A 22,969-nucleotide genomic window follows, 5' to 3' on the forward strand; every position below is an offset into this window, starting at 1 on the left:
GAGTCAAAACAGAGAAAGGAAACTACTGACCACTTTCCTAAATGAATATTGATGCAAAAATTTTAAATAAAATATCAGTGAAGAGACCATAGCAATATATCACAAAGATCATACACTCTGACCAGGTGAGATTTATACTATGAATGCAAGGCTGGTTCAATATCAGGAAAACCATCAGCATAATTGCCCACATCAATAACAAAACCAACAAAAACCATATGATTATTTCAATAGATGCAGAAAAAGCTTTTGACAAGATGTTGCACTCTTGTTGAAAAAAAACCAAAACACTAAAAAGCAGTGGAATAAATAGAGCTTTCCTTAAAACAATAAGTAGTATCTACTTAAAACCAAGAGCAAGCAGAATCCGTAATGGGGATAAACTAGAAGCGTTCTAAAGAAGATCAAGGATGAAGCAAGAAAGCCTATTATCACCATTGCTATTCAATATTGTACTAGGAATGTTAACTATAGCAATAAGACAAAAAAAAATTGAAGGGATTAGCATTTTTACAAGTGATATATCAACTAAAAATGAATTAAAAATTAACAACTTCAACAAAGTTGAAGGATACAAAATAAATCCACATATATCATTAGCATTTCTGAATATTACAAACAAGAACATTAGGAAGAGAAAGAAAAATCCCATTTAAAACAACTTCAGACAATACAAAATACTTGAGAGTCTACCTACCTGCCAAGACACATACAGGAACTATATATACACAATTATAAAATACTTTACACAAATGAGACAGAGCTAAATATCTGGACTCATAGGTATGAGTCAATACAATAAAAATTACCGTATTACCTAAGTTAATTTACTTATCTAGTGCCATGCAAATCAAATTACCAAAGAATTACTTTACAGAGCTAGAAAAAAAATAACAAAATGCATCTGGAAGAACAAAAGGTCAAGAATACCAAATGGAAAGGAATGGTACCTAGCAGTACCAGATCTCAAACTGTACTAAAAAGACATAATCAACAAAACAATGTGTTACTGGGTAGAAATAAAGGTTGATCAGTGGAATAGATTAGGCATACAATATACAGAAGCATATGAGCATAATAATGTAATGTTTAATAAGCCCAAAGATTCCACCTACTGCGGCAAGAACTCTCTATTCAATAAAAACTACTAGGAAAACCGGAGAGTAGTACAGCAAAAACTAGGGACAGAGCAACATCTCACACCATATATCAAGATAAACAAAACCAATGCAGGAAACTATAGGGAAAAAAATCTTAGGAATAAGAACTAAGACCTGGTAAAGGTCTTATTTCTAAGATACATAGGGAACTAAGGTAAATTTACAGGAAAAAGAGTCATTTCCCAATTGATAAATGTTCAAAAGATATAGGTAGACAGTTTTCAGAAAAAGAAAATTAAAACTATCAATAGCCATATGAAAAAATGCTCTAAATAATTAATAATTACAAAAATGCAAATTAAAGCAACTCTGAGGTACCACTTCAAATCCATCAGATTGTCTAAGATGACAAAAAAAAAAAGAAAAATGACAAATGCTGGAGAGGATATGGGCAAACAGGTACACTAATTTAATGCATTGTTGATAGAGCTGTGAACTATTCCAACCATTCTAGAAAGCAATTTGGAACTATTCCCCAAAAGCTATAAAACTGAGCATACTCTTTGACTCACCCATACCATTACTAGGTCTATAGCCCAAAGAGATCAAAGAAAGAAGAAAAGAGCTCACATGTACAAAAAATATTTATAGTAGCTCTTTTTGGAACTGGAATTAGAAACTAAGGTAACATTCATAAATTGGGGAATAGCAGAACAAGTTATGGCATATGGATACCCTGATAGTACAGTATTGTGCAGTGAGAAATGAAGAAGAGGACAATTTCAGAAAAACTTTGGAAGACTTGTATGAAAAGTGAAATAAGCAGAACCAGGAGAATAATTTATATAACAGCAATATTGCAACGATAATGAACTTTGATTTTAGTAACTCAGATAAACACAATGAGCAATCACAATTGCAAAGCGGTAATGAAAGCCTTCTCAGGGTGGTGGTTGTAAGCGGAGATAAGGTGTCATATATGAGAGATGTCATGAAAGTAGAAACAAGATTTGGCAATAGATTAGATATACAGGGTGAGTGAGAGTGAGGTAAGAATGAAATCAAATGAGCCTGTATTAGGAATTTTGGGGAGCAGGGAGGGCTTGAGGGGAAAGATAATGATTTCTGCCTTGGACATTTTAGGTTTGAAATGCCTATGTCACATCCAGTTAGAGATAGCCCAAAGGCAGTTATTGACACAGGACTAGATCTCAGGAAGGATACAGGACTAAAGCTGGAAATACAGATCTCAGAATCATTTGTATAGAGGTGATAACAGAACTCATGGGAGTTCATAAGATCACCAAGTAAGAGAATGTACAGAAAGAAAAGGACACAGGACATGGTCTTGGGGGGGTCATTCACAGTTGGGAATGACATGGATGTAGATCCAACAAAGAAGACTGAAAATGAGCCGTTAGTCAAGCAGGAGAACTGAGAGGACAAAGTTATGAAAATATGAAAGGAGAGAATGTCCATGAGAAGGTGATTAACAAAGTCAAATGCTTCAGAGGTCAAGAAGGACTGGGATTAAGAAAAAGTCATTTTGCAGGCTCCATCTCCCCCTCAGGGTAATAGGGATACCCCTGAGGAGTTGGAAATGTCTTTAATATTATTGGCTCAACCCCTTGTGCCAAGATGTTCCCCAGTTAGTATCTTCCCTATGCCATTTATTGCCCCAGTGATGAGTGTCCCAATATTATTTAAGCAGTTAATATCAGTTAGCTTTTACCAAAGGATATTTGCTGAGAAGATATATTGGTCAGAAATGTAAACATCCCCTCCACACTGGGGTCTGTACCACCTCAGTCTCTGAGGACAGTGGGCTCGAGCTTAAAGTCATTGCCAGGAAATATTAGTCCCAGCAAGTCTATTTATGAATGTGACCTAGCTGCTAGAAGAGTTGCTCCTTTATGAGTCTACCCACTGTTGGACTAGGTCAAGCAGCTCTCTCCTCATAGCAGTGTTGATGCCTCCCCACTGCTGCTGCTGTTGCTGATGATAATGACAAACTCTGGTATGGACTCCAGATTCCGGACCACTTGTGGCTCCTCTGATCTTTCAAAGCTTACAAGGTCACAGCCTAGTCCATTTCTAATACATCACCTAAAAGTAGGAAAGAATAAACAAATAGACAAAAAGAGAGAGAGAGAGAGAGAGACATCAAATATTCAGAGCCACATGTAGGAATGGGTTGTTGGCCCTGGTGCTCCTTCTCCCACCTAGAGGCTAAGAGCAGGTACTGCCTTGCTCACCACAAGGAAAGAAAAACCAGTGTGACCGGCTGATGCATTGTTGGCTCAGCAGCCAACCAAAAAGCCTTTTTTTCACTGAGTAGTAAGTAGACAAGAATAAAATGCCAGAGTATTCTGAGTAGTAGAGTAGTCCCTTCCATTCCTCCTTAGCTGACACTGAGAAACAGGCTCACCAAACAGGAAATTGATCTCAGTCAGAAGACAGCCCTCTTTGGACAGTGTCCTATTACAATTATAGGGGAAGTTTCTCTGGGAGGCAAAATTGGGAAATAGTAGGTGATGTGAAAATGATATAAATAAAACTTTATTTAAAAAAAAACAGGAAAAAAAAAAGAAAAAGTCATTTTGGCAATTAAAAGAATATTGGTAACTTTGGAAAGATCAGTTTCTGTTGAATAATGAGACCAGAAGGTGGAATGCTGAGGATTTAGAAGACAGTGAGAGGAGAGGAATGAAGGCAAAGGATTTGGAAGAAAGTGAAAGGACAAAAGAAGAAGCAATGAGTACAGAGGATTTTTTAAAGAAGTTTAGCTGAAAAGGAGCATTGTACGATAACAGCTATGCTAGCTGGCATGGTAGTGTCAAGTGAAGAATTTTAAGGATGAAGGAGGATTACAGACAGGTAAGGATTTAGTAGATAAGGAGAAGTTGAAGGTTAGAAATATAAATGATAGCTGAGGCAATTTGCTGGAGAACACAGGAGGAAATGGGACATGGGTACATGCATGTAGAGAAGCTGGCCTTGGCCAGTAGAAAGTCACCTCTTCATCAGAGACTGGAATCAGGAGGATATAATGGACCAGTGATTTTAGGTGGTTGTCAGATAAGAAGAGAAAGCAGAGCTCTTGGCAAATAATCTTAATTTTTTTTTGTTTGGTGAAGTATTTGGTGAATTATGAAGTATTGAATTAAGAAGGGTGGGGGAGCAGGTGTTATGAGAGTTTTGAGAAGAGATGAGAAGGTTTGGAACATCTGCTGTGGTGAACCAGATAGAGAATTAGAAAAAGATAGGATTGTACTACTGCAGTGAAGGCCTAGGTGAAATCAGATAACACAAATTTATAGGGGACCCAAATAGCAGTTGCATAATCTCCTCCAGCGTCAAGCAGCAGTACTTAAATGGGAATGAAAGAAACTGATGTTGGGAGTAATCTAGGGTTAGATACACTCTACATTACTTCCCTTTCCTCAAGTCTCCCATCTCACCTTTCCTCTACCCTTTTCAGTTGAGGATTATATACTATACTTTATAAATACTATAATTAATTAATATGTAAATATAACTAATACTATATTATATTCTCTTTGTCAGCCAAATTCCTAGAAAAAGTTGTCTACACTCATTGCCTCCACTTCATCACTCTCTTAAATCTTTTACTATCTGGCTTCCCAACCTCACTTAACTGAAATGGTTCTTTCCAAAGTCACTAATGTCTCTTAACTGCCAAATTTAATGACCTTTCTTTAATCTTTATTTTTCGTGACCTTCCTGCATAATTTGACAAAAAAGACCACTATCTCTCTCTGCTGGACTTTTCTCCTCTCTAGATTTTCATAACACTGCTGTCTTATGCTTCTCCTCTTAACTTATCTGACTATTCCTCAGCTTTCTTCGTTGGATCATCATCTATTATCACATCACTTAATTCTATGTGTACATCAAGTCTCTGTCTTAAGCCCTGTTCTCTCTCTACATTCTCACTTGGTGACTTCATCATTTCTCATTAATTCAAGTACTCAATTTTACCAATATGGTTAAAATGGTACTATGCTATTGGGTGACTATACCACTCAGGTGACAGCTGTAGTGGCACAGAACATGAGGAAGTATTTCATGCAGGGCAACTAATATCAGCACTTGTCTCCAGAGCCAATTCGTCTCCCCCCATTCAAAGTACTATAACCTAACCTGGTTGTTTTATTCACAGAAACAAAATGCCAGGCTGCAGACTAGGTTGAGGATCTTTGCCCTTCATAAAAAGTTTGAGGCCAAAGCTGTAAAGATGACTAAAAAACATCTTAGCCTTATCTGTTTTTTTAATTTATTTTCTTTTGTTTTTTTAAACTAGCTATTGATTTTAAAACAGAGGGATCTACACTGATTAATTTTGCTCCAATCAATTTTTATCTTAGTGGCCAAATGAGAGGTTAAACGTAACTGGGTGCATATATTAGATTCACCTTCACTGCCAAACTCTTCTTCCATTAAGCCATTTAAATATGTGACAAAGTCCTCTGGCTGAAGGTCACACTTTATTCTTTTCCTCACAATATCGTCAAGGAAATGGTGAGAAAGCTGACCCCAATCCAATGAAGCAAGCAATCTAATCTGTCCAACATCCACTGCTACAGTCAAAGGCAGCAAGTTCATCCCTCCCATTTTACAGAAGGTGGTCCAAAGGTCAATACTGACCCTTTTGGGGATATTCAGCTATCTCTTGCTGTTTTATACAATTGCTCTATCCGAGAGGTTAATGGTATTCTTAGGAACCATATCATTCTTAAAATGAAAAAGACGTAGGGTAAAATAAAGACCGTAACTACCTAATTTTGGCCAATGTGCTAGACTCAACCAATCTGCTAGATCTAAGTCCAATATGGTTATCACTAGTTGAGTTTGCAGTATGATACCCACAGGGATTCCTAGATAGAAGTATGTATTTTCCTCCATCATCCCATTAATCCTTTAGATTTGGACTTTAAATCTAGTAGGAAGTACTCTCTTCTTTTTGACTGTCAATAGTTAAAGACACACCTTTTGTTCCATTAAATGTGGCTCTGCACATGTGGTAACCTCATTTTTATATAATTAAATAGATGGATTACAGTGCCAACATTCATGCAAGTGACTGAGATTATTTTTATATGCCAGGATATCAGTTTCCCTATCACAGGCACACATCACAAGTTCCAAAGTTAAACTAAAAACAACTGGGCTTAAGGGGCAATTCTTGTCTTTCATCTGCACAAATACTAACACTCAGAGTAAAGCCATCATTATACCAGATGGAAGTTTTGTTGCCCAGATACAACCTATGAATAATATTAATACACTCATCATGTAAACCAGCCCATATCAGTGCCAGTCATATGGTACTGTGTGGCACTGAACTGACACAAGTCAGATACAACTGGGCCACCAAACACATTCTTTTTCTATGTTTTGTATCACCAACAAAAAAATCTTTGCCATGTGTTTTTCTGTAAAGGTCTCATTTCCAAGGTATAAAAGAATCTGACTTAAATATATAAAAACAAAAACCATTTCCAAATGGATAAATGGTGAAAAGATATGAACAGGGCATTAAAAAGGGAAAGCTGTCAATGGATGAATAATATATAGCAGCCATCCATAGGCATAAAATCTTTCTGACACACTCTGGTGCATTCATTCCTAATGCTCCAGGTCTTTGACCTAACATAGCTAAAACTGGGACATAGACTTTGTCCATCTCATCGCCTAAAGAAATGAGCCTCCATTTGCAGGACAAGTTCTAATCACATTTCTTACAAATCTAGATATCATTATAAATGTGCTGTTTCTTCAGGACAAAATTATATTTATGAGATGTTAAAAATTACTATTAAAACATATCCCCCGGATCAATATTTCTCTACATACAGTACTCAATGCCATCTGGTCTGGGATCTGTATTGCTAAAATACCTGACACCAATCTAGACCCAAGTACAGATGTGTAAGGGTCTGACACTGGGTTCTCTTCATCAGCTGGGGTGTTATATTTACATTCCAGTACCAATGGATATAGAACTGTGGGGAAAGTATCAATGGAACCAAATACAACCTGAAAGTAATTACATAAATCAGTTGTTTGTACCTGGAAATACAGTGAAGCTGTTTTTGTTATTTCATGGAAAGCAGCAGAGGATGTAAGTCCTACTGGGTAGGTGAATCCAGGCAGCTTCTTGTATATTTTTGATGTTTCATACCTGTTCTTAAAATTCCTCTGGTTATCTATAAGGTTAAAAACCTCCTGTTTTAATAAAACCAGGCATTACTATTTGAAAGTCTGTTTCATTTAATAAATGTTAAAATTTGCAATCTGGGGGCAGCTAGGTGGCACAGTGGATAGCGCTCCAACCTTGGAGTCAGGAGGACCTAAGTTCAAATCTGGCCTCAGACACATAACACTTACTAGCTGTGTGACCCTGGGCAAGTCACTTAACCCCGACTGCCTCACCAAAAAAAAAAATAAAAAATAAAAAAAATTTAAAATGTGCAATCTATTCCTTCTAAAATCTAATAAATGGTGATTGATATGAGTATGGATTCCTTATTTAATGATATCTGTAATGATGTTTTAAGATGTGCCACCTCGGCTGAAAACATCAGAAAAATCAGGACACATATGAGTATTGATGAAATCATCAATAACATTGTTAGATCCTTTTACTTACTGGGGACCTGCTGTGTGCTAAACTGGTCAACTATCTGACTCTGACTAACCTTGACCCTAACTGACCTAGACAATCACCAAAAGGGGGTTCGTGTAAAATGTTGTCTAGAGGAAGCTCAAGGTGTGCAGAAAGGGGCATCTGAAACCTCTTCAGCAGAAGACGTCCTTCAAAAGGTATCAGTATTACTGGAATCACTAACTCCAATTTCAGTTGCATATTGAAACATTAATTGTCCCTTGTTGATGTTCCTTACCTTCTCTAGTAGTGCCAAAGTTTACATAACACCCTATAAAATTAAATCAAACTTCCATCTATGATACTTTCTATGCAGATATCTTCCAAACCTTTATGTCCAGCATTAGTATTTCCACCAAGGAGAGGACAAGACATACACCGGGGCTAGGAACAAGCACACAATACCTGCGCGCAGACAGAATGTAAACGTGCAAAGAATACACGAGCAAGAGCACCATTACCTTTCTTCTCACTCTCTTCTTAACTCTCTGCAATCGGGCTTTTAACTTCATCATTTGACTGAAACTGCTCTTTCCAATTATCAAAAAGTTATCAACAATTCCTTAATTACCTAATCCAATTGCCTTTTCTCAGAAGCCTCAGAATTACGGAGTTCTCTGCAGCCTTTAACATTGTTAGTCATCTCTTCTCCTGATTTCCATTCTCATATTTCCAACAGCCTATCAGGCATCTTAAACTGGATGCTTTGTAGACATTTTAAACTCAAAACTGAACTCATTATTTTTACCCCTAAGGCCCTTCCCTCTTCATAACTTCCCTAATACTGTCAAAGGGTATCACCATCCTCCCAGTCACTCAAACTCACAGTACATCATACTCGACTCCTCATTCTCATTCCCCATGTCCAATCTTTAGTCAAGTCCTGCCATTTCTACCTTCACAACATGACCTATATACTTTCTCTCCTCTCCTCTGACACTGTCACCATGATGGTTTAGGCCTTTTTCAACCTTACTCCTAGAGCAATTGCAGTAGACTTTTGGTTGGTCTCCCTGCCTTAAGTCTCTCCCCACTTTAGCCCATCCTCTCCTCAGCTATCAAAACTGATCATTCTAAAGCAGGGGCAAAGGTCTCTTCTCTCAGCGCCAGAGGTCTTAAGCCAATCCATCAATCCAGTGGTGGTGGAGGCAGTGTCTCTGTATGTCCATTCTTCTGCTTTCATGTCAAAGGAGTTTTGTTTTTTTTAAGGGATTTTTTTGTTATTTTTTTTTGGTGTGGGGGTAGAAGGCCCCAAAACACCCAACTAAGGAATAGGAGAGGAGAGGGAGAGAGAGGGAGGGAGAGAGAAGGGAGAGGGAGAAGGAGAGGGAAAAAAAAAAGGAGAGAGGGAGAGAGAGTGTACATAGTATTTACACAGTAAACATAGGTATTTTTTTGGAATACTGACTTCTTCCATAATTCTTTATGTAAAGTCAGATTTAATACAAATTTATATAAAGAATTGTGTGTACAAAATATTAAACATAAAGTAGTTCAGTAAAGAAGTAACTAGCAATCACGGTGGATCAGGAAACGCTTCATGAAGGAGATGGTGCTTGAGCTGCTTCTTAAAGGAAGAGAAGGACTTTACAAAGCAAGGGAAAGGAAGAACTGCACTTTGGGGATAGGGGACCACCACTGAAAAGGCATGGGGAAGAAGATGGAGTGTCATGTGTGAGGAACAGAGAGAAGGCCAGTTTGGTTGGATTGCAGAGTATGGGACGGGGAGTAACACCCAATGAAGCTAGAAAGACAAGTTGAGGATAGGTTATATACAAAATGTATAAAGTACTTTGCAAATTTTAAATAGCTATAGAAATTATATTAAAATTAACACTATTAAATTGGAGACTAGTATATGTGTGTATGTATGTATACATACATATTTTATACTCAACAGCACAAATATTTTAAGAAAGAAATTCTGTTTATCTCAAATTTTCATTTAACTTATCATTAAACACCTGAAAAAGTTGAATATAGAATTAGATCATCAGAGTCCATAACCCATTGATACAAGATGGAAATAGATGAATCTTAAGTAAAGAAATGGTTAGCAAAATGAACAAAACACCATGGAAAAAAATTCCAAAAGTTTTAGAAAGCTCAAATTTCTTCAGATTTAAGAGCTATGATATGAATTGAAAAAAAAAATCAAACAGCAAAAAATATTTTTCCACACTAGAAAAGGCAGGAGCACTCAAAAGGACAGCAACCACACATCATCTAATGCCCTTCCAGAGAAGCAATAAAAGGCTTGGGAGGCTTCATATTTCAAATATAATGATCACATCACAATTCTGAAGGATCATAAGGAGAGAAAACAGAAAATTAGAGAAGTCTAATAATAATTAGCAAAAGTTACTCAATACCTTCTACTAAAAAACATATGCCTATGAACCTGTATTAACCCAAGAGTAGCTGCCTACCACCACAGTCATGAAATCATTAAGTATTTACCTTTCCACGATCAAATAAACACGTGAACAATGAGGGGGTGGGTAGGGGATAGAACGTAACTCTACCTCTTCTAAGCTGTGGAGCGAAGAAGCAGATATCACACGAGATGACAGTGGGTGAAATGGCTCCTGACCAACCACATGTTGATTCTGAATTTGTATAAAAGGGTTCTGTTGTGGTCTGTGTGGTAATGGTGGTAGGCCATAGTGAAAGCCCTGTCCCATTAAGTGATTTTGATGTAAATTAGCAAAGGTCCAGGATCCATCAGGTGGCAGGTATTTCAAGGGAGGAGGGGTAAGATTTTCAGATGGTATTGAGAATGGGGGATTATATATTTGGGGTGGCAGACGCTGCTGAAATGCTGGATTGTTGGCCATTTCAATGTCTCTGATGTTGTCGCTGAAGTTAGAAAAGTGGCCACTATGGTTTGAATTCGATGAAGAAGTGTTTGCTGGTGGGCTTCTAGTTTGAACTTGTCTGTATTGCAAAAGTCTTGACTGAGGTGGTGGCATTTCAGTTAGCTCCCGAGATTCACTTTGATCATGATGAGCCAGCTCTCTGAGTAAGTCTTGAAACCTGGTAAAAAGAATAAGTTACACCAAGGGAGAAACAAATAGTCTTTGGCACATTAAATACTTTAAGCATTAAACAGTACATATATGATCTCATACGCATAACAACACACATAAGCAAATGAAATTTTAGTACTCAATTTAGATTTAAATCTATGCAATAAAATTATATATTAATTGGGGAAAAAATCAACTGTACTTTAAAATAAAAGTTTTGGGTCAAATACACTAAAAATGATCCTAAACCTGAAAAGAGACAAGTCCTTCTCCCTAATATTTTTTCATAACTGCTGTAAAAAATGTGGTTGGGAATGTTACTTCTGCATATCACTCATCAGAGTGTGGTTAAGTCACCAAAATCCCTTGGTGAGTAGTTACTGGGGTATTAACAGTTGTAGGCTGTTGGCAAGGAAACGTGGAGAGTGGGAGATGAAATTAGGGGCAGAGACTCAAGTGGGGAAGGTGTTCCAGACAGGCTGTAAACCCTGCATTACCCAGCCAATGGGGAAACAGGGGAGGGAACTGTGATTTGGGCCTAGAAATAAAAAGCTGTGCTCTCTCCTCTCCAAGCAGGCCACACATGGGATACCCGCAGCCGTTAATAAAAAGTTTTTCTGGTTCACCAATGGCTTGTTGGAACTTTTGTTGCTAACAACTGCCATCTTTTTTTTTTTTTTGAGTCATTACTCCAGTAGATAGAGGCAGTATTGTGCAGTAGAGTGAGTAGTGGGCTTAAAAGTCAGGACGAGACACATTCAAATACACCACTAGTTATAAAACCCTGGGCAAGTCACCTAATTTTTGTATGTCGCAGTTTAGCTCCTTAGTGCATATCAACTAAATCAACAAATAAGCTGTTGGAGAGAGTTCCACACTAGGCACTCTCTTCTCTGAAGAAAACTTATAGTACATCAGACCCAAGGGAGAGGTGGAAAAACTGCCTATCATTCAAGTGACTCTGACACAAAAACCATCCAATTCAAAAAGCACTTTTTAAGCTTCTATCATTAGGCAGCTAGGTGGCACAGTGGGGCCTATATTGGGCCTAGAGACAGGAAGACTCATCCTCCTGAGTTCAAATCTGGCCTCCTGGACAAGTTACTTAACCCCATTTGCCTCAGTTTTCCCATCTGTAAAATGAGCTGGAGAAGGAAATGGCAAACCACTCCAGTATCTTTGCCAAGAAAACCCCAAATGAGATCATTAAGTGTTGGACACAAGTGAAAAATGACTGAAAATGTTAAAGAATTATAGGAAATAACACCAAAGTTATCTATAGTCACAGTGAGTCATTTTTCTAGCCCAGGGCAGCTTAGGAAGATAGACAAAGGGATTTGTGGATACTGGGGCAGCAGCTAGTCAGAAGTGCAAGGCAGACACTGTGGTAGAAATGAAGATTTGACACAAGTCCAACAAGAATTAATAGAAGAATTAAAGAGAGAGCTAAAATGATTTTTTAAAACCAAATGAAAACTATGGAAGAAACATATGAAAAGAGAATTAACAACTTGTTAAAAAAGTTACAAAACCTTGCTGAAAAAAAAATTCACTGAAAATTAGAGCTAATGACTCCTAAGACATCAAAAAATAATAAAACAAAGTCAAATGACTGCAAAAAATAGAAGAAAATGTGAAATATCTCATAGAAAAAAACCAACTGACCTGGAAAATAACCTGAGGAGAGATAACTCAAGAATCATTGGGATGACCTGAAAACCCATGAACAACAAAAAAAAATGCTATATATCATGTTTTAAGAAATTATAAAGGGGCTCAGATTCTTAAGATTTGGCCCGCTTGCATTCATGATACAAATGCTGAGATTCCTTAAGAGTCTGGCCAATACGGCAGATGTTCTAATAAACCTTGTTTTTGGCTAAAAGAAGGCTTGGGTTGAATTCTTTGGACAGGACCTGTGTGTTGTGGTTTTGGGGTCCCAGCACCCCTAAGCTTCTAAATCTCAACATTTTGGTGGCCCATATGGGGAGGCTGCCTAACCTCAAGCTCTTCTCCAGCCAAGACTGCAGAAGACTTGCCCTGCAGCTGGGGTCACTCTCCAAGTACCTAGGAAGGCTTGGAGGTGCTTTTTTGGCAGACAGTTAAAGTCTGTCTCACAGTCAGCTGGACGCTCGAGGCCATGGACCTGGGTACACCTTCCGCAGCATAGACAACAAGGACGGACGCCCTCTCCAGAAGCGTATACCCAATTCTGTCAATTCTCTAGGCGCTAGGGAATTGGGAAAACTGCAGGTGCTTTTTGGTTTCCTGAGGCTTTCTTACTCCCTTCCCTCTACACCCCTGGATCCTCCTTCATGGAAGCTACAGGGAAAAGTTAAAGCAGCTAAAAACATCTTAATAGATTCTGGAGATTTTGTGATTGATCATTAAGGAGTTTTGAAACACCTCCTTACCACCCTGATCACTCCCTTCTCCCACTCCCTTCCCTTGAGTCAAGAGGGTATCTTTGTTAACCTCTCTCATAGGAGAAGCAAGTTTCACCCTTCCCTCCTCACTTTCGAATTTGCCCTCCCCCACCTGGCAAAAGGAAGGAGGAGGGAGGGCTAGCAGCTACAGCATGGGCCCCACTGGCAATGGCCTCGGGCCCTGGGGCAACCTTTGCCTGCAAGCATCAGGTTCAGTGCATCCTGATCATCCCCCAATCTACCCAACCCCCATCCCCACCTCAACCCCCAGCAACCTTGGTGGATGGGTCAAGGTAAAGAAGCTAGCCTCTGAACTTGGGTAAGCACGCTCTTTTAAAGTTGTAGTTTTAACTGTTAATGATCAGGTGTTGATTCTCTGTGTAAAGTAATTTGGAAATGCATTTAACAAAGTTGAAGTCACCTGACTGGTAATGGATTTGTTTCAAATTTCGTATTGGTGAACTTTTTATATTAGTTATGTCAAGCAATTTTTCATAATTTGGTTACCACTAAAACAATTTCGCTATTGTTTTAATGTTTTAACTTGCCAAAAAGCTTGGCTTTTTACACTAGGACAAATTTTAAATTTGAGATGCAAATCCTGGAAAAGTTTTTCCTAAGCTGTGATTAGTGAAACTTGCTGTTTGAGGTAAAAGTTCATGGGACCATAAATTATTTTGAATTGTCTCACAAATCATAATAATCCATCAATAATCAATAATCCACCATCTCTGAGAGAAATGCCACAAACTACTCAGAGAGAATGTGATACTGGTGGGAAGACTATATTAGGAACATGGACAATTTTAGCTCAGTCTAAGATGGGATCCTCCTGGCTCAGTTTCCCCATTATGTTCCTTTGAAAAGGAATGTTACCCACTTGACTATTCCTGAGTCTGGCTATGAGGTGGATTTGATACTGCATGGTTGGAAAACTGTGAATTATCTGAATCCAAACAGAGCTAAGGATATTTTATCCTGTCATATTTGGGCCTTATATCTTATCTTATCCCTGTTTTATCCTTTTATAGCAAATTTCTATAATCAGAGCAAGTGGTCAGTAAAAAAATCAATGCAAGTGTGTGAGATCTTGCTGTTTTGACCTGAATGTGTCATCATTCAATACCCCCAAACAACTGAAATTAAATCAGAAACATCTTCAGTTTGGTTTGGGGAGAATTCAGTGATAATTGAAGTGAAAGTCAGTCTCTTGGCAACTTCATTTGTGTAACTATTTAACCCAGGGGTGGAAAACTTCTTCCTGCAAAAATATTAACTTAAACTTTTGAAAAAGCAACGAGACCAGATAATCCTGCACATCAAATGTAAATGATTTTAATAGGGCTCTTATACTTTTACTTCTCCCTATACCTGGGCCCTGCAGTCTTTTCTGTCAGATTTGTGTCTTCCAGACTACAGGTCATTCACCTGCAGTTGGTAGCAAACAGCGGGTACCAGCCAATGTCCCCCCATCATCCCCTGGATGCATCCTGTACTCAGTTCCAGTCAAGCTCCTCTTTGGGACCCCCCTGAGGCAGGGATAGCTCTATGCCCCTTGCCAGCAGGAAGCAATTTCACAGGCCAAGACCTTTGCCCCTTATCCCAAAAGAATTTGGGTCCCATTTGTTTGAGGGGGGAATGATGAGGATAGGACCTGAACCCCTAAAGGGAAAAGACTATGTCTTTGGGATCTGGACTCCAAATAAGAAAATCCCTGGACTTTTCCCAAATCTCTGGTGTTTGCCTGAGGCTGTAATCCAGTCAACTGGCCTTTCATTGTGGCTATGCCCAATCTCCCAATTCTGTTCTGTTACCTCCCGATTGCCCCTGGTCACTTCTCACCCTTAATCCTATCTAGACTCTATTCTCCCTTGGCCACATGGTCCAGGTCCCTGGCTTTCTGTTCACCCCAGCTTACTGGCCACTCCCATCCAGATCCTCCTTAGACCCCCTCCTCCAGGCACCCCAGACTATTTGGCCACTACTGGATCCCTCCCACAGTCTTTCTGTATATAACATTCGTCTTGTCTCCATTAAGGTGCTCAGATTCTTAAGATCTGGCCCGCTTGCGTTAGCAATACAAATATTTAGACTCCTTAAGAGTCTGGCCAATATGGTAGATGTTCTAATAAACCTTGTCTTTGGCTGAAAAAAAAAAAGAAATTATAAAGGAAAACTTGCCCAGATATATTAGAACCAAAGATCAAAATAGAAACTGAAAAAAATTCACTATTAACCCCCAAAAGAAACTCCAAAATGAAAACTCAAAGTAATCTAATAGACAAAATCCAAAACTGTCAAGTGAAGGAGAAAATGACAACAAGTAGTTCCATTTCACAGAAATGTAAAGCCTGCAAAGGGGAGTACTGTGAAATTAACCTAGAAACATAGGCTAGAGTCAGATATTTAAAAGACTTAAATACCAAGCTAACCAGTTTTTATTTTATCCCCGAGGCAATAAGGACAATTGGAGATTTTAAGCAGAGGAATGACATGCTAAGACTTGTGCTCCATGGAATACTATTTAGGCAGATGTGTGAAGAATGGATTATAAGAGAAAGAATGAAAGCTGGGAGTCTAATTAAGAAGTTGTTATAAAAATGAGGGACTCTAGTGGCCATGTGAGTAGAAAGAAGGGGACATATGAGAGAGATATTGTAAAGGTGAATCAAGACTTGGAAACTCATTGGATCTAATCAGGTACAGGAGAAACAGTCTGGCTCTGGAGTCAAAAGACCTAGATTCTAAACCCTCATCTGAAATCTAATGTTTGTGAAATCCTTCTTTTTTTTTTTGGAGGCAATCAGGGTAAAGTGACTTGCCCAAGCTCATGACAACTAGTAAGTATCTGAGGTCAGATTTGAATTCAGGTCCTCCTGATTCCAGGGCTGGTGCTCTACCTAATGTGCCACCTTACTGCTCGACGTTTTTCTTGAAGTCACTTAATGTGATCATCAGTTTGGTCATCTGTAGAACAGAGTACTGGACTTGATGTTTTCTGAGGTCCCTTCTATCTCTAACATGGATTTAAGTTTTGCCTCTGACACACTGACTGTGACTTTGGCCAAATCAGCTAAATCCTCAGTGCCCTAGATATATGATCCTGGGTACCTGTTTTAATGAAGAGGTGGCACTCCATATTTTTAGATAACATTCAAAGTTACAAATTAATAACTTTCAATCACTGATTTCACTTCTGTTTCCATCTACCCTTTATAATTCAACAAATGCTTATTGTATACAAGGAGACTGTTACAGTTCCCTAGAAGTGAGGGGATAAGGAAACAGGAATACATGGAGTTGTCAGACTACATAATCCATACCTGGAAAATAGTGTTTTGGCTAACTGAAATCTATAGGAGTTTCAACCAAATTATTCCTGAAGAATATATTCTTGTATATCCCTGTAAACCACAGTACAGAATTTTTTCACAGAAATGTTGTTCAGTCATTTTGTAGTCCTGTCTAACTCTTCATGACCCCATTTGGAGTTTTCTTGGCAAAGATACTGGAATGGTTTGTCATTCCCTTCTCTAGCTCATTTTACAGATGAGGAAACTGAGGCAAATGGGGTTAAGTGACTTGCCCAGGGTCACACAGCTAGTACGTGTCAAAGGCCAGATTTGAACTCAGGAAGATGAGTCTTCCTGACTCTAGGCTGGGTGCTCTGTCCACTGTGCCACCTAGCTGACCCTTCACAAGAATACTCCTATTCAAAATAAAAGGACTAGATTTTCAAGAAAATCTGGGTAGAATTTTTGTTTCAGAAGCTACTTCTAAGAATGTTCGAATACCTTGAATGTGTTGCTTCTGCTTCATCTTCTACATTACTGGCAAGTTTCCAGTTTGCCCTAACTGGTTGTTGATGTAATCCTGCTGGTTGCTGGGGAAGATGCTGCAGGTGAGGGTGGTGATAATGAGGATATGGAAGACTGCCTTGACTGAGATAGGCATTATGCTCACTCCACTGCTGCATTCTTGCTTGCTGTTGCCTTAATGTTTCTAAGGCCACATTTCCATGCATACGTTCTGTAACACACAAAAAAAAAAAATTGTAGGAAAAAAAAACGTAAATCATACCCATTGTTGGCTGAAGGGGGGATTTTTTTTTAAAAGCTTTTACTGCCAACAATGAGCATTTCCCCACAAAGATCCAGCAATAACTACCATTAATTCTGGGAAGAATACAAAAAAATCCCTAGACTTGTCAACAAGTAAGAGAATTTTAGTGAATGAAATCACTCATCTAAATTTTTCATCTGGCACAAACTGTATATACTCTAATGTTCCAGACTATGTAAAACTAATTATTAACACAATTCTGATTATTATGGAAAATAATCTATTCTTAGTGGGATTACTCCAAGAACTGAATAAATCCTGCCCTTAAAGTAATATCCTGTAGTACATGTGCTATTAGGTAAATAATCACTTTTCACTTTCAGTAGTGAAACTTAAAAGATATTGGAGGAAAATAAAAATAAAACCTACCTAAAGCTTCTCCTAGTGGTAATCCTGGAGGATTTTCTTCAATGAAATTATTCAAGTGAGAGGGAGGAATTATTGGGTTGTGTTGTGCAATGGATCTCAGAGGGTTAACTTCTTGCAGCATAGGAGGAGGGTGCTGTTCAGATATCACTGTATCTACCGCTGGAGAATGTGGTCGATGAGAGACTGCGTTATTAAAGAAGGAATGGTTGGGGCCTGCTTGATACGTAGGAGAAAGTTGAGAGGGCTGCTGCTGAGTTTGTTGATTCAAGTGGTTATGCTGCTGGACTGCTTGGTTTGGTTGAGGTGGTATTTGAGTCGGTTGCTCAGGGAAATGATTCTGCTGATGACTTAAATTTGGGGGCTGTTGAACTGGAAATGGTTGTCTTGGTAGCTGGGATAAGTGCTGATAGTGGCGATGAGGGACTGCATACTGTGTGTGGGGAGCAGTAAGATGAAGATTTAGGTGTCTTGGGTTGAGATTATCTTTGCGATGAAACTTGGAATTAGGATAAGTAACTCCAGGGCGAGCTTCTGGACTTCGGTTCTGTGGATTTGAATCTAAATCATTCTAGAGAGAATGAAAAGAAACACCTTAATTACAGAAGTAACAACACCTTGAGGTTCTGAGGACAAACCGTTCACTTTCAGACAATTAGACATACTGATAACTTTCAAAAAAAATTAGAGTAAAATAACAGAGAAAAAAAGCTATAGTGAGTTCTAACGCAAAATATATGAGATGTTCTTGTTCTCTCATATACTATATATGTATTAATAATTAACATGATAGTATGACTTATCAGAAGATTCAATTTTTTTAACACTCAAAATCTAAATTCTCTCATTTGCAGTGCCTTGATACCAAACATGAGTTTTGTTGTCAATTTCTGTGTTATGTATTAGAATAATTCATTCTAGTACACTTAGACTAACTGGATTACTTTCACACATTCACTTAGAAAGTTAAGTCTACTAATGAAGAGCAAAGAGTATTTTAAATAAAATATTACCATTACATAAAATAGTACTTGCTAGGATTGACCAAATACTTTTAATGTAATTCAAGAAAGTATGTATTCCTTTAGTGCCTTAATTTATCAACTGAAGAAATTGGACAGAAGTTATATTAGGTAAAGAGAATACTACTGGCAAGAAATACATTTTGCTATCACATTTTTATTTTCATTTTTAATTCACAACATAACCCATTATAAAAAATCTACACACTGAAGAAACATGACAGACCACTTTGTCAGCCCTCGAAGTCTTAAAAACATGAATTCCATAACCAACCAAGGCATATAAGAGAAAGATAAAATAGGTCATTTCAATTACACAAATAAAATCAATATTACTAGCCTAAGAAGAAAAGCTTCCAATTGGGAAAAAACACTTACAACAAGTATCTCAGATAGAATCCTGCTACCCAGGGGCAGCTAAGTGTTGCAGTGATTAGAAGACCTGCCCTGGAGTCAGGAGGCCCTGAGTTCAAATCAGTCCTCAGACACTTGACACTTCCTGGGCAAGTCACCTAATGCCAACTGCCTCACCAAAAAAAAAAAAATTCTACTATCTAAAATTTTATACACTTACACATAGACAAACACACACCAATAGACCAAGAAACATTCCCCAATGATGGTCAAAGACTAGAAACAAATAGTTTTCAAAAGAATTGCAAAGTATTGATAAACATATATGAAAGACTACCCAATATCACTAATGAGAGAAATTAAAATCAAAACAAAACTCTGAGACTTTACTTTTGCACCCAGAAAATTAGTAAATATGACAAAAGATGGGAATGATCAATGTCTGGTAGGTACAGTCAACAAATATTTATTAAGTGCCTACTATGTGCTAAGTACTATGCTGAGTACTGGAGATATAAAGAAAGGCAAAAGACAATCTTTGGCCTCAAGGAGCTCTCAGTATAATATCAAGAAAGTCCTCACCTAATGAGGCACACTAATATAGTATCAGTAGAGCTGTGAACTGTTTTAACCATTCTGGAAAGTAATTTGTAATTATGCTTTCAAAAAAAGAAAAAGTGACTAAAATGTCTACATCCTTTAAGCCATATTCCACTACTAAGGAGGGCAAAGGAGGTCAAAACCAGAAAGAAAAATCCCATATAATACATTCAAATATTTAGAGCAATACTTTTTGTAGTAGCAAAGAAATGAGGAGAAAAGTAGAGTTCCCCAATGACTGGGGAATAACTAAAGAAGTCATGACATATTAATGTTATGGACTATTACTGTATTGTTAAAAACATGAATACAGACAAGCACAGAAGGACGTAGGAAGTGATGAAAAGTGAAAGAAAGCAAAAATAGGCAAACATACAGAACTATAACAATGTCAACAGAAAAACAACAAAATCCCCAACTCAAACACTATATAATTACAATGATCAAGCTTGTGCACAAAGAAGGGAAAAGATTCTACTTCCTCTTTTTTTTCTGGGGGGGGGGGATCTAGGCAATGGGGTTAAGTGACTTGCCCTGGGTCACACAGCTAATAAGTGTTATGTGTCTGATGCCAGGTTTGAACTTAGGTCCTCCTGAATCCAGGACCGGTGCTCTATCCACTGTGCCACCTAGCTGCCCCTACTCCCTCCTTTCCTATCAGAGGTGGGAGATTATAGGCGTGGAAGATGACATACACTGTCAGACTTTGGTTCATGTGTTTGTTAATTTTACTTTTTTTTTTCCTTTTTTAAAAATTTATTGTTAGAAAGGATAGCTCTCTAGGGAGAGATATTTGGAAATGAAGGTGATCTAAAAACAAAAGATATTGATAAAATTTAAAATGAAAATATAGGTTCTGTAAAATACAGCACATGCTCTGAAAGGGGTATGAAAACAAAGAAGATCCAGAGAAAAGCTTAGTATTGGCATCCTGAAATTCACATTGTCTTATTTCTCACCCAGGTGTACTCATTTTGGACTTCTTTGGCTTTCCACCATGCCCCCAAGCCAGGTACTCCCTCCCACCCCACCCCACCCCACCCCCCACAACTTTTCAGCTTTCTTTTGTGTGTTGTCTTCCTCCATCAGACTGTAAGCTCCCTGAAAGCAGGGACTTTCTTTTTCATATTTGTATCTCCAGTGCTTAGCACAGTGTCTGGCACACAGAAGATTCTTAACAAATGTTTACTGAATACAGACATGCAAAGGATATGAACAGGCAGTTTTCAGAAAAAGAAATCAAAGCTATCTATAGGCATATGAAAAAATACTCTAAATCACTACTGATTAGAGAAATGCAAATTAGAACAACTCTGTGGTAATATCTCATACCTATTAGATTGGCTAACATTACAGAAAAGGAAAATGACAAATGTTGGAGAGGATACGGAAAAATTGGGACACTAACACACTGCTGGTGGAGTTGTGAACTGATCCAACTATTCTGAAAAACAATCTGGAACTATGCACAAAGGGCTCTAAAATTGTACATATCCTATGACCCAGCAATACTAGGTTTGTATCTCAAAGAGATCAAAGAAAAGAGAAAAGGACCTATTTGTACAAGTTGATAGCAGCTCTTTTTGTGATGGCAAAGAACCAGAAATTGAGGAGGTGCCCATCAGTTAAACCAGGAAATGACTGAACAAGTTGTGGCATATGATTATGACGGAAAACCACTGTGTTATAAGAAATAATGAGCAGGGGCAGCTAGGTGTAGTAGATAGAGCACCAGGCCTGGAGTTAGGAGGACCTAAGTTCAAATTCGAACTGAGACACATAACACTCACTAGCTGTTAGACTCTGGACAAGTGAAGGAAGGAAGGAAGAAAGGAAAGAAGGAAGGGCAGAATGTTTTCAGAAAGCCTGGGAAAACTTATATGACCTGACACTGTAACAGCAATTTTGTACAATGATCAACTGTGAGTGACTTGGCTATTCTGATCAATACAACGATCCAAGACAATTCCGAAGAACTTATGATGAAAAATGTTATCCACCTCCAGAGAGAAAATTAATGGAGTATGAGTGCAGACCGAAGCATAATTTCTTCACTTTATTTTTCTTACTTTCTTTTTGGCCAACATAGCCAATATGAAAATATGTTCTGCATCATTTCACATGTGTAATTGTTATTACATTTTTTGCCTTCTCAATGGGTAGGAGAGGGTTCTGAAGGAGGAAGAGAATCAGGAACTTGAGAATTTTTTAAAAGAATGGTAAAAATGAAAAAATAAATTTACTGTAATTTTCTTAAGTTAAAAAATTAAACAGAGTACAACTTTCAATTATTCAAGGACTATTACTGCCATTTATAAATTACTCAGTACCCTTGCTTTTTTTTTCTTTTTTCTTCCTGATTATGACTTATGGCCATGCCACTGCTGATTAGCAATAAAGACAATGTAAAGGCAGGGAGAAAAGAAGAAAATGAAACTACTTCATTTTGCAAATAATACTCAAAATTAGAAATTACTTTAAGGTTTGTAAAGCATTTTACATATATCATTTGATCTTTTTTTTTTTTTTTTTACTATTTATTAGCCTTCTACAAGGCACCTAAAAAAACTTAAGTGAGATTTAAAGATTATTAGTGAGTTTTCAGCTTAACTCTACTTTGGTCCTCAATGAGCATGGAAAATCAAAATTTGGAGCTTCATTGAAAAGTAATGAATCATCAGTATGTTTTCTACAGACCTCCAGGATACTTCCTTTATTTCCTCAATGAATTTAATCCCTGGATCAGTCTTTCTCTCCTCCTCAATTCCTACCACCATACAAGGGTACTTCAATCTACCTATTAATACTCATTAAAACACACTAACCTTCCAGTTCCTCAACTTACTCATTTCATACAACCTACTCCACCCCACCTCATGTACAAAGATACAGCCATCATCCACAAATGCACAACTTCCATGTTCAAGAACTCTTAAATTCCCTTATCTGATCAGAATCTACTGTCATTCTACCTCTCCCTCTGCTTTGAAACCCCAAATCCTGTTCTTCGCCCATAGTGTGCCCTCCAATGCTTTGAACCTTCAGTTTTTTCCCAGGCTATCACCCCTGCACTAGCTCCACTCTCCTCTTTTTCCCATCTTGAACTCCCTTTGGTGAACCAGTTTCATGCTATATTGTTCTTTTTCTTGAGTCCTTTGCCCCCTTATCATATTGCTGATCTTGCCCTTCCAAACGCTGGCCTTGGCTCACTCTCACTATCTGCTATATATGCTGCTGCATAAAACTGAAGAAAATCACAAAA

General features: G+C 38.0%; 1 protein-coding gene across 2 annotated transcripts in view; it reads right to left on the reverse strand.

The window, feature by feature from the left end:
- Positions 1–22,969, reverse strand: part of HELZ (helicase with zinc finger) — a 274,664-nt gene that overhangs the window by 21,404 nt on the left and 230,291 nt on the right. For both annotated transcript variants that reach the window (XM_027872722.1, XM_027872721.1), the window contains exons 27-29: positions 17,735–18,302; positions 17,038–17,272; positions 10,314–10,824 (exon numbers count right to left, since the gene is read on the reverse strand). In XM_027872722.1, coding sequence (XP_027728523.1) covers positions 10,314–10,824; positions 17,038–17,272; positions 17,735–18,302 — 1,314 coding nt within the window. The remainder of the gene's footprint in view (positions 1–10,313; positions 10,825–17,037; positions 17,273–17,734; positions 18,303–22,969) is intronic.

Source organism: Vombatus ursinus, unplaced genomic scaffold, assembly GCF_900497805.2.
Source record: "Vombatus ursinus unplaced genomic scaffold, bare-nosed wombat genome assembly UNPS02014801.1, whole genome shotgun sequence".
In the NCBI taxonomy this organism is placed as follows: Eukaryota; Metazoa; Chordata; class Mammalia; order Diprotodontia; family Vombatidae; genus Vombatus; species Vombatus ursinus.